A 12,865-nucleotide genomic window follows, 5' to 3' on the forward strand; every position below is an offset into this window, starting at 1 on the left:
GCAGATACAGCTGCTCTGCAAAAATTTAATTAGGAGAATTCTGCCCTTAAAACAAGCTTAATCCCTATGTGGCTGTATGTATAAAACGTGGAATTACAAGTTACTATAGCCACAGTAACAAATGAAATACTCTCAAATACAACAGATTTAGATGAAAATTTCAGAGGTCAGTAACTAAGTCACTGAATTATCATTGGTATAACAGGTACTTACCCAGGTCAACCAAAGACAAAATGGGTATATATATCAACAACCAAATAGGTAGTAATGTAATTTGTTAAATACATGCATGGAATGAAACGAAGCTGAGGAAGCCTTCTAGGGGTAATAATTTCACGTGAAGAGCCCCACTGTGTTAACAGCCATAAAAAGGTAATTATAGAAGTTTTTACAAGCTATGTTGAGAAAGGGACAGGACAGACTGAACTTCCTTTCAAAATAAGCTTTTTGCCTCTTAATACAGTGGGACTTAGCCAGTGGCTAAATTTAGCCATATTCATACAGAGACATTTTAATTCTGCCACACGGATTTCTGATGCACTGGTGTATGGCAGTGCACTGTCAATAGCACCAGATATGCAACAGCCTTCCTATGAAAATCCAGAAGTTACATTTAACTTTTAAACTGAATTAGTGATAATGGAATCTTGCTCATCATCTTATGCTTAAATGACTGAAACAATTTACACTGCATGATTTCTAAAGTGTAGTTGAAAAAATTGCATTCACAAAAAATATAGCAGAAAATACTTTAATTTGTATTTTATAGATTCAAACATAGCAAAGATTCAGAAGTGTTTAGGTCTCAGTAAGCAGTTCCAACATGGATTTTGATTTTAATAAATATTACATTTTAATAGGCTAGATATAGGAAGGAATTGTAAAGTGATGAATTGCCAGATTGCTAGTTTATAAACGTAACCATCTAGATTATTTACAACATATTACAGGTAATTTCCCAGGAAAGCACAAAGCAAGGTCATATAAAGGTGACCCAATCATCAAAATACAACTCTAGAAAGTGTGGCACAGTTTTTCATGCATATACAATGACATATAGCACAAATCACCAGCTGAAGTAGTAACACACTTATTATTCCAGCTCACATAATCTGTATACTTCACTGTTTTAAAACTGCATTCTCATCTTCCTTCTCTGGCACTTAGGAGCAAGTTGTTCAGCAACAGTGCCCTACGTGTTGCCTATGCAGTTTGGACCAAGTCTTTTAACGTTTCACTCAAGTCCTCATGACTTCAGAATGATGAAACATTCGTCTTTGTCATCTTGCTACCTCTGTGATTACAATCATTGTGTCATTTGTACAAGGAAGCGTAATTTAACTCTGAAATGAATGGCAGACAATGTTGACAAGCTGATCTCCAATAGGCTGGAATTTAAAATAGTTTACAGCTCAGGGACAGTGTAACTAACCTTATTCTTTAGTATAAAAACAGATCTGTAATTTTCCGAAACTTAATTTAACATATAAAGACCTATGTCATCCAACTCACGTGGCAAAACCTCATAGGCAGCATAGTCACAGAATGTACATCAAATACTGTAAAAAAAGATAGGTGACAGGAAACTTGTTTCAACTAGATTTGTAACAGGAAAAGATCTTGTATTTCTACAACAGTGAAGTGAAATGCCTTCCGTATTTGATCACCAAGTGCAATGTACCTTCAAATGCAACAGAACCTCTCTGTACACAGAACTACCTGGTTCAGTTGCACTCCTGTTTTTATCATGACAAAAAGGAAGAGAAGAAAAACTTCCCATCTCTTAGTCCTCACCCAATGGTAAGAACCTTGCTGGATTATGCCAATGAAATCTTTACAGAGCAGATGGGCAGGATCTGTATGTCTGAATCTCTCACCTGTCCCATAAACAAGTGCATGACACTAGCATGTGATGCTGCTTCAGTGTCCATGGATTTTAGCCAGGCACAGGTGGAAGAAAAGAATAAACTGCATCCCCAGAAGGTTGGAAGCAATTCACTTTCCCCAAAAAGCAAGGTGAAGGGGAAAGGAAAAACTGTTCTAGACTCATGTCCTTCCTGGTGTGTTGTAGACTTTTTTTTAGCTAGAAAATCCTGCCTAAAGCTTTAGGCACTATGATATATATTACAGTTAAACTTAGCTGTAAAGGATTCTTCACACGAGTGAGCCTACAGGTTCTAGCCCTTGCAGGTCAACCCGAAATGGAAGAAATAAATGACCAGCTGAAAAAAATACATTCCTTCAATATATATATATAACTCAGAAGACTTCGATACTCAGGGCATACATAACTCGTTTGACCAAACATGGCTGTTCACATTAAAGCAAAGACCTAGATTTTCATTTCAGTTGAATAAAGAAAAGAAACTCCAGGGTGCAAATTATGGTATCCTAGAGTATACAGATACTACAGATACCAACCTTAGAAAAGGTCAGGCAAATCCACCTGGAAATCAGCTGCTCTCCTCCTCTAACCAGAAAGGCAGCCCATGGTGACTTGCTCAGACATGGGTGCCCACAAAAGCACGAGAGGCTGCTGGGTCAGAACATAACGTCCCCAGGCTGGCGTTACCTTTCTCTAACACCACACTGATTTTATCTACTGGCTTATATAGGAACTACAGACTGGGCAGTTGCCAATTTGTGCAACTACCAATTTTTTTTCTTTCATTTAGCTTACCCCAGTTTGACTCAAGAGGGTTTACTTTCTCAGGAAATGGTACTCTTATAATAAGTGCCAGCAAAATAGTCTCTCATTTCCAGCCTGGTAGAAATTTGAGGCTTGTCTAGAAATGAAGGACAGAGTATATTCCATCTTCCAGGAAAATCTCTGCTGTAAAGGACCACATTATGGAAGCCAGTATTGTTACAATAAATTATATAAACAGGTCACTGAAGATCTGGTAGAGTGAAAAATGTTTAAGAGCACTTAATTTGCTGATTTTTTTTTTTTTTTTTAAATAACAAAAAAAGGTATCTACACTGTACCAGCACTTCCTACATTCGTAACTCCTAACTATACTTTGAAATACGCTGGCTTTAAAAAAACAAAATTACTTCATTTTAAATTTAAACCAACATTTGGTTACTACTAATCAGTAGTACTGCTTCTGAATTATGTCTTGGTCAATGATAAATTATCATTGACATTTGTGGACTGCGATTACACAAGTAATTTCATATTTTATGAAAGTTACATTATTAACATACCCGTTTTATTATGCTGAATATCCTTTTTAAGAAGGTACAGTTAGGGATTGCATAGATAGAGTATGTGATATTAAATGTCAGTATGATTATGAATTTTAAAAAGCCTTTTTTTTTTTTTAAAGTGACTATAAAAAAGTTTCTTCTTTTTGCACTGACCTTTTAATACACCACTAAAACATAAACCATTACAAGCAGATCTAATTCCACTGCTCAAAGAGCAAGATGTGCTATTTTTAATAACTTAGACATTAAAAGGACAATTTCTGGAGACTGAATTTGTAACTACCATCCAGAAGATAAAATGGACTAGATGCAAACCTGACTGACAGACTAGCAATGCTCCACTAGCCATCTCTCCATGCCCTTCCCTCTCACCCCTGAAGTGCATGTAGGTAGCAAAGGGGCTGAAGAAGAGTCACTTACAACTGTGCTGTATCAGAGAGAAGGTGGTCATTTAAAAAAAAAAAAAAAAAAAAAAAAGAATTTATGAAAAGCATGTAAAGAAAAAAAAAACATTGATATCAGTATATTACAAAGGAGCTTGGTACAAAGTAAAATTTTCTGTTCAGTAAATTACCTATTTTTAAAAGTTTCATAATTACAGTAAAACAACAGAACTCAACAAGAGCCCTATTTCCTTTTCTGGTTTTACTTTTAGACAGCCAGAATCAGCATACTCAGTCCTCAGAACTTACTGAAGCTCAGTACTGGGGAGAGGTGAGGGGTGAACCACCTCACTTAGGACAGGCCAAGTCAGGATCGAGGTACCTGTGTTTTCATATAAAACAACTGTCTCAAAGACAAGAAAATAAAGAAAATTTATGATGTGTCAGTACAATAGAACTGTGAGCAGAGAACTTAAAAAAATTAAACAGATTGGCATAATTTACACATTTAAAAACTATATACTTCATTCATAAATATCTTTTCTAATCAACAACCATTCCTAGTTTAAACATAAATATTCAAGTTGGTATTTGATTTTACTTTTCATCAGTTCATACGAGTCCTGTAAGGATCAGTTCCTTCTGCTCAATGCAGTCCTGTAAATGGTCTTCACTAATGGTTTGTGCAAAGGCCTTCATTACCTAGTTCGTTGCAATAAAACTTTAAAATTCTGCAACTCTTTTATACTTGTGGAAAGCCTGCAAAACAAAACAAAAAAAAAACCACCAAGTGTTAGTAGGTCAACTGTGACAAGAAGTGCAAACCACTGTCTTCCGTGGGAGCTTTTTTTTCCAATAGAAAAAGCACCACACAATTCTGTTCCAGATGTTAATACTTACGATACTACTTTCCCCTCGAGAGATCTACTATTAGTCTCTCCATTACATTTAACATGTTACAGGGATTAAAGTTTGGACATATTTTAAATAGTCCTGATTTTATTCAAGATCTAACCAGAGGTAATATAAAGTGAATTCTTTTAAACAGGAATAATTATGTTCAAGATCAGATGAATTAGCATGATGCACATGACAAATTCTACAAGTCTTTTAAAGCTGTTAAGTTTTACTTCACCATTTGAAGAGGTAAAGTTTTTGTTGTTCCCTCCAAAATAAATCAACATTAAGTTTTAACAAAAACAATTACATCACACCCCAAAATCCCAAAGCATAAGGGCTAAATGACAGCATTGAAAAAAAAAGAAACCCTCAAATATTTATACCTGAAAAGGAGGAAAAATATTTAAAACAGAAATATAAAGTATACTTCTAGAAGAGCTGTAGTTATTGTTCAAGAAGCAGGAGACAGTCTAATGCTTAAGATTGTTTAAGAGCCTTATGGAATTCATGAGATTTGAGATACAGGCTGAGTTGGGTCCCAAAACAAAATAACAACCAAGGTTAATAATCAGTACCCCACACTCTGTTTGATGGTACTGAGTTTATCAGTATCACTCACTGAGAATAATTCAACCTTTAAGAGCTACATCTACATGCCTTTTCTACAGACCTTGAGTGTTGACACTGAAATTTTACTTAAAAAAATAAAAAATACACAAATTACAAAACCTTACCTTCCAAAGGCATTTACAAGAGCAACTATTTCTTGACGCGTGAGTTGAAAACCTTTTGACGGGCTATTCTCAGGAAGGTTCTGTATTTCTTTCTCAGAAAATAAAATCTTCAGAGCAGTTCCTAAGCCTTGAGTCTACAAGAAAATCCAAATGTTTTAATGCCAATAAGGTCACTCTTTTCAACTTAGAAAACCATTAAAATGTTAACTACCGTTGCACCCAAAACGTAGTACTAATTATTTTATACTGACACTGTCTCAACACAAATAGCTATATACAATCCAGGACACCAATGCAAACACATACCATCAACTGCACACCAAGTTCATTCACTTATTTAAGAATATTTGTTTCCTCAGGTATACTAACTCTAAATCCTTATGGTTTTAACCTCTTCCTTTCCCATCTCTTTTCTTCCTAGCCACACCAGAGGCATACAAAACCATGACTGTCACAACACCTCCATCCCTTCCCCACTGTATTAGATGCCTCACTGTTGTGGGATCTGTCAGATCAGGCTTCCCCTTTCCTTCTCTTCCCCCCTCTTCCAGGTCAAGCTAGGTTTTTGTAATGAGGTGTCACTTTTTTTTTTTTTTTTTTTTTTTTACTTCCTCCATCTCCAGTCCCAGTGGCAGACATTCTATGTGTTGGGTGTTTTTTTTGTTGTTGTTGTTGTTTTTTTTTGATATAAAATTGGGTCTGAAACTGTATCAGAAGCAGCTAATCTTGTTCCCCCTTTTAATCAGGTTGAGGAAATGACTGGATTTTGACAGTGGTTGAGATTGGCTACAAGGAAAAGGAAATCCATCCCTCTTTCATTTTGCACGAGAAGAAAAAGTGGTAATAGATCAGAAGTATCAACTGGTAGAGAATAGGCAGAACTCCAGAAATTTAGCAGAGACCACCACATTTTCTGTGCTAGGAAATTATAAGAGAACTGAACCCTAATATACTTAATGCTATACAACATTACCATATAGTAGGCACCCGGAATTACCAACTGTTCTCAGACTACAGTTAATATTACCCTTAAGGGTTAAAAACTTGTTCTCAATAAAATAAAGACACGTCTCCAGAAACAGACTGGTTTTCAGTTGTCAGCTTTACTGTGCATCTTGCAGTATTTTATAGCGGTGAAAATCTGAATTACTTGTTTTTCTTATGCCTCAATTTATGGAGTTAAAGCTCATTAAGCAAGTGGAGTATTTCCATTACGGCTTCCCACAGGTGATTCTACAAGATTTTGCATTGAATTATCTGCTCTAAACCAAAAAGTAATGTTTGAGAATACAGACAGCTGTTGACTAAAATTAAATGATATTCAACAAAAACATCAAAAACAACGTATGTTTATTTTTTAATATAGAGGTAAGGATATCAAGGACCTAAACTGTACCTGCAGTTTGCCCCACAGCCTGCATTTATCACATCCAACACAATCCATTATGCGGGATATGTTCTTGAAATGCAATCTGAACTCTTCCTAGCAGTTAAAAACAAAGTTTAAAAAGGTTAATTTAAAGTATCTCTTAGCTTTACAAAGAGTCATTTATTACCACTAGAATATCAATCCTCTGCTACTAAAATTGAACAAACTCACTACCATACAGGGTCAGGTTATAATAAACGTCCACATATACCCAGAGTTTTGTTTCCAAGCATTTGCTAATAGTTGATGCCTTGAAAAACAAAAACATAGGACATGCAGAATAGCGCTGGAAACAGCGTACGGAACATAATCAACTTGCTCAAAAGTTTCTGAGCTGTAAGTATTGTGTGTGTCAATGTCCAATTTTAATTCCATTAAGTTATTCAAACCCTTTTTGAACCAACCTACATTTTGGACAACAAGGCAAAAAAATGACAATTCACAAAAGGCATTTCCTACTCAAAACTACAGGCAGATTGTTGCTTTGCAGCTTCAGTCAGGGTGGAAGCAATTACAGTACAGAACTAATTAATGTTACCTAATGGTACCTAATGTTACCTTTTCTGACATTTAAGGTCAGAAAAACACTAGCAGGGCTGATAAACTACTGGTACCACCTTTCAAAAAGCATTCTTCCTAATACTGATCATAAAAAAAAAAAATCCAATGCTACTACTGAAATAAGTATTTGAATACTTACTAATATTTTTTAACAGACCTTTATTGCTATTAGCCACACTCCAGTTGTGGAGTTCCAGCACATAATCTGAATAACACTGATATTTTCTAGATAGTAACAGCATTTGCATTAGGATCTTGTGTCAGAGAACTATACTTTTGTAATGTTAAGTTCATATTCTAATTCACCAAAATGTGCATAGATTACCCACCTGTTTTTTTTGTTTTGTTTTGTTTTTTACCTAACATCACTTTATTATTGGAGGGAATGCCTATGTGAAGCTGACACTATTTAAATAACTATTTGCTTGCATTACTAATACCATATCAACTCATTTACCTCACAGCACAGTCCCATTTCATCTGCTTGACTTGGAATAACACCTTGAATTCATTTATTGTAAAGGAGATTAAGAAGCCTCAGTTACAATTCTGTAAGATGTCATCCCTGTCTTCTCTAGTCTACCTGCCATAAGCATGCTGCTGAGAGAGGTTTTTCTAAAATAACGCAACATAATTCCAAAATGGATATTTTGGATGTTTATTAGAGAAGCAGCTTCACCTTTAATGACTTGGCTCCTTTTTTATCTCCAGCAAACATGGACTTTTCATCAAAGTGCATATGGAAGGACCTAATAAAGACAAAATACAAAGAACTCAACAACCCCAGTGTGAAATACAGTGTACCGTCAATACAGCGTAATGTACGTTACAGTGTAAAATGCTTTCCTGAGTTCCTACTTGTTCCATTTCAAAGATATCCTTCAAATGGTTGCTATTCAAAAATTTACTAAACAGTATTGACTTTACCATTCAATCACTATAGCCTGAAAACTGTTCCAATTTTCTGGAGAATGTTCTTGATCTCCATTGATCAGGACTTCTTTCTAATACAAATTGAGATTGTCTTACTATTTGCCTTTCAGTTGATCAGTTGTCTGACCACATCTCAAATACCTAACATGACTATGACTGTGACTAGAGGCAACAGATGAAGCCATGCAGCACACAACTGACCACAAAAAATAGTGAGAAGATAAGCAAAGGAATTGGACTAGAGAGCCTTACAGGACCACCAGAAGGAAGAAGGATAAGCATATGAAAAACACGGGATTAGTCACTAAAACATTAAAAGAATATATGTAGCATTTTCCTTTTCAAAACAGATCATGCATCTTACACTGAAGAATCAGAAAAAAGCCACAAATGGGGAGTAGCTAAGGGTGGTGATTTTCTCCACCCCATTTTAAAGAAGTCATCTATTCTCAGTGGAGAGCATAACTAAGAATTTCAAGGTACTGATAAAAAACCTCATGCCTTACTTTGTATCCCTGAAGATTTCTAGTAAGAGAGCTTTAGATTCAGCATCCTCATGGCCGTTCCCAGTGTAAAGGTCAACAACTGAACGCTCAAAGTACGGTGCAACCTTTGATAAAGCACGTAGCTCTATCAAATACAAGAAATATAAATTTTTAAGCCTTCTTGGTCCTTCTCCTTTTGTTTCAATAGGGTCAAAGCGGCGAGTGAACTCTTTCACATTCGGTCCCCAGCTAGGCTTCCCCCACGTTTCTACATAGAAGAAAAAAGGAGGGATGGAGCTTAAGATCATATTTGGAAAATAGAACAAAACAGACAAGAACCAAGTATACACAAAATTATTTCAGAAAGAAAATAAATACAGGATACAGACGTAGTATTCCATTCATCAACTTTACCCAGTCTTAAAATTACCTTCAAGAAGATAATTGGCACACAGATGCAAGTTGATGCTAGCATGAAGCCCAGAAATGAGTTTATAGAACACTCTTTTCTCAAGGCAAAGACCTGTTGAGGAAAAAGAGAAAAGCAAATCCCAAACTAAGTACTGGAAATGATGTATTAAAATTAATGTATCTTGACATGCCTCAGTGACATGCCTTCACCATTTAACTTTAAAGAGTTACAGTCACAGCACTTTATCATTATTTCTATCAGTACATCTAGTAAGTACCTATATCCATCATAGGGAAAGTACACCTCTTATTTTTGTACATAAAGTACCACCAAGAATGACATTTAACATTTATTTGATGTTTGTGTTCTAATAAATGCAGTCAAATAACCATCTGGTCAATTAGCACAGATAAATTGGCACGCAGAAGTAAGATGCTTATATTGTTTGAACAATAGATTTGAAATAGTCTTTAATTTTGACAGTCTGGAAACCAGACCTATACTGTGACCCATCCTAGACAGAATTAAATCTATCATTGAATCAGAGATGTGTTCTTTCAGGAAGAAATCAAAACCACAACGCTTCATGGCACTGGGAAACAGTTACACTATGAACAAGATTTGGAGAGTAAAAATTCTAATGCTTTATTTCTAGTGAATTTAAATTATATTAACCCCATCCCACGAGGATTACCTTCTAGCCATGTGTAGAAAGATTCTCCTGTAAATAGATAATATATAGTTAAATTAAGAGTATTATTTTTTATCATTACAGTACCTTTACATTACTATGTGTACTAATATTAGCTATCATCTGGACATAAAGCTAAATAATTTAACTATTAAAGTGAGAATAAGCACCAAAATGGCTAAACTTTGAGGTTAGTTTAAATCTGTTGGGGTCAGAATAAGAGAAATACAAGAATAAGTGTAACTAAGGTACTAGTGAGGGCATTCAACAGCAAGTATAAGCACAATTATATGCACTAGTGGTTGAAGATATGATGAAAGCGTATAATTGAGCAAATAAGAGTATCTGTGGAAAGGCATCTAGTTTACATTCCCTGCATCCATCTATGATCGTGTATTTTTAAGTCACTAAGAACATTTCCAAGAGCAAAGAAACTACTAAATCTTGGTTTCCAACAGACACCAGCCTAGATTCCCTAGGTTTAGCAGAATGGGTAAGGGTCCTAAGTCAAATACCTCACTACCAAACTTACTGTTGGTTATACCAGTTCTTTACTAGACATACTCTTAGACTAAACCTACAAAGACATTATGCTACTACTGAGTTTCAGTAGATGCAGCTTCATGTCAGTAACAGTACCCTTTATGCACTACTTTTCTGCTTTGGACATGGTTAATGACAACCAAAGGCAATCAATCCCTGTGCTCATATTCAAGCAGAGAAACACTTAAGACAAAGGTATGGAATTCTGTCATCTCACAAGACATCTAATCAATCTGTCAAACTTTGTACAAATAGTAACACAAGCTCTAAAGCCTTGCAATTTAAGAAAAAAGATCTGCTGAGCAAAACCAGCTGAAAAATTTAAATTAGCACAAAAAGCAACTGTATACTAATTGATAAGCATTACCATCAAGGTAGTGCTTTAAAGCACTATCAGCCTTTTAACACTTAATAGAAACAGTGAACATTACTCATTCCATCAGACAGAAGTAAAACGTTCATTACTACCTCTAAACAATGATTCTCTGGAAAGTCACTATCAAAAGCAGAAGAAAACCCTGTAGTGATTTCACAATGACTTCCTACAAATCCTTCTCTGTTATGCGCAATAAGTAATTAATTCATGTCTTTGAAACATAAGGTGGGGGAAAATATCCTACCTACTTCTTTAATCCTAACCCATAAAGCATCTTCTCTATAAGCATTACTTGTATGGACACAAAAGAGAGCTTCTTTGGTTCAACAGGTCACAGGAAATCACTAGTAATTGGCATATAAACAAGACACCAGAACAGTTTTCTGCTTTTATATTATTGCCTCTATTAATTAGCTTTCTTTTTAACTAGCTTTTTTTTTTTTTTTTTTTAAACTAGCACTTCCATCTTTCCTCCGCATCATAACTGGTAACCTTTACCTTAACTGCTACTGCCTGAAGGTTTCCAGTAGGATTAGAGCTTTTTACCTGAGAGATCTGAGTAACCAAAAAGAGTATCTCACTGTAAACAGACCAAGTGCTTTATCGCCTCAGCTTCTCCCCATCTTCCTGGTAAAAAAGCAAATGAACTCCTGTCCATCTTCTTTTAGGGGATCTGACATCAATATCAATAGGGCTCTTCTGGAGGAGACCCAAGAATCCTTTATACATCTCCACTTATCTTGCGAACAGTATTATCACAACAACCGTTAGAAAGATAAGAACCAATAACACAACTCGATTTTGTTCCTATTCACCCCTTCCCCTACTTGACCTGAAGGAATTGTCCCAATAAAAACATTTTCTGAATAACTGATTCTCTTCATAAAAACAAAATGTCCCTGGCCTCTAATACTACAGCAGTAATGCAAATAAATCAAAAGTTCACAACTGTACAATGCTTGCTTAATTGCTGCAAGTCAAGCAAAATAAGATGACTTACCATCATCTCCTCCTGGAGGGGTAGAGGTGGAAGAAATAAAAATCCATGAGCATTAAAAACATCATTTCCACAGCAAAGCAGTAATGAAACACAGGCTTTACTATAAAAACTGAAAAAGTGCAAGAAACTTATTTAATCTCCCAGAAAGCATTATCTACTTTCCATCCTCTTCTTCCTCCTCAAGACAACCTGAGACTAGACACTTTATAATAAAGAAAGTCACTAAATTTAAACACTTAGTACCAGTTGATTTATACGTTCCTGAAGGCCATTTTTAAGCTTCAGACAGACAGTAGTCTCGTTCTTCAGTTCACATTATTCAAGGATCTGACCACTGCTCTTCTACCAAAAATTCTAATCTATGAGCTACTCTTTCAATCTTTCAATTCTTTTTAGTTGTATATACCACTAATGTATTACCTCACTATTTGTGATTACCAAAATCCCTTTTGAGCTTCTCATATCTGGTAGGGGGACAGGGGAAAGCCGATTCACTTAGAACATACTGTTATAGTTCTCAGTTTTAATTTGAAAATATAAAACTCAAGTATTTGGCTTATTTTTAAAAAACCAAATACCTGAGCCTTCCTAAGTATCCACTCTTTCTTAAGACAATGCAATCATTTGCACACTTTTAATAGACTTTGTTTATGGAAAACATACAGCTACATTATACTAGGATGACTATGAGTTAAAGGGGTTAAATTAAATACTCTAGGAAAAAAAGACAAGGAAAAAAAACAGTTGTGGTGAAAGTTGTGTTGAATTCAAAGTCCTTCCCACCTACACTAGAAAGTCACTACTGTGACTTCTCTATTGAATAGCTTTAGATATACTTGAATTGTCAAGTCTGCTCCCCTGACGATAAGCCTGTTGCTTAATAAGCCCTATGATATTGGCTGTGCTTTCAAATGCTTCAAAGTAAGTGCATATGTAATCAAGTATCACAAACCTAAGTCTAGATATTCAAAGTTGACAACTGCCTCTACACAGGAAATTTAAAAATCAGAAAGCACACCTAAAGACTGAAGACTATTATTTTTATCACTTATACTGCAGTCACTATGTTAAAAATCACATTAAAAATAAAATAGAAAAAACCCACCCCTACTAGGTGCCAGTGGATTTAAAGGGCGATAGACAGATCGAGGCCTAGAAAATAAATTAGAAAGCACAAAATCAGTTTTAAGCTAAATTGAAGCACA

The 12,865-nt window shown here is 35.4% G+C and overlaps 1 protein-coding gene across 1 annotated transcript in view; it reads right to left on the bottom strand.

Annotated features, from left to right (window-relative positions):
* Positions 1-772: 772 nt before the first annotated feature.
* ERO1B (endoplasmic reticulum oxidoreductase 1 beta) overlaps positions 773-12,865 on the bottom strand; it is a 34,091-nt gene continuing 21,998 nt past the window's right edge. The window contains exons 8-16 of the mRNA XM_082758279.1: positions 12,766-12,812; positions 11,661-11,672; positions 9,745-9,771; positions 9,069-9,161; positions 8,660-8,906; positions 7,900-7,969; positions 6,627-6,713; positions 5,231-5,364; positions 773-4,355 (exon numbers count right to left, since the gene is read on the bottom strand). Coding sequence (XP_082614405.1) covers positions 4,295-4,355; positions 5,231-5,364; positions 6,627-6,713; positions 7,900-7,969; positions 8,660-8,906; positions 9,069-9,161; positions 9,745-9,771; positions 11,661-11,672; positions 12,766-12,812 — 778 coding nt within the window. The 3' untranslated portion in view covers positions 773-4,294. The remainder of the gene's footprint in view (positions 4,356-5,230; positions 5,365-6,626; positions 6,714-7,899; positions 7,970-8,659; positions 8,907-9,068; positions 9,162-9,744; positions 9,772-11,660; positions 11,673-12,765; positions 12,813-12,865) is intronic.

The sequence above is a fragment of the Aythya marila genome, assembly GCF_965140915.1.
Source record: "Aythya marila genome assembly, chromosome: 3".
In the NCBI taxonomy this organism is placed as follows: Eukaryota; Metazoa; Chordata; class Aves; order Anseriformes; family Anatidae; genus Aythya; species Aythya marila.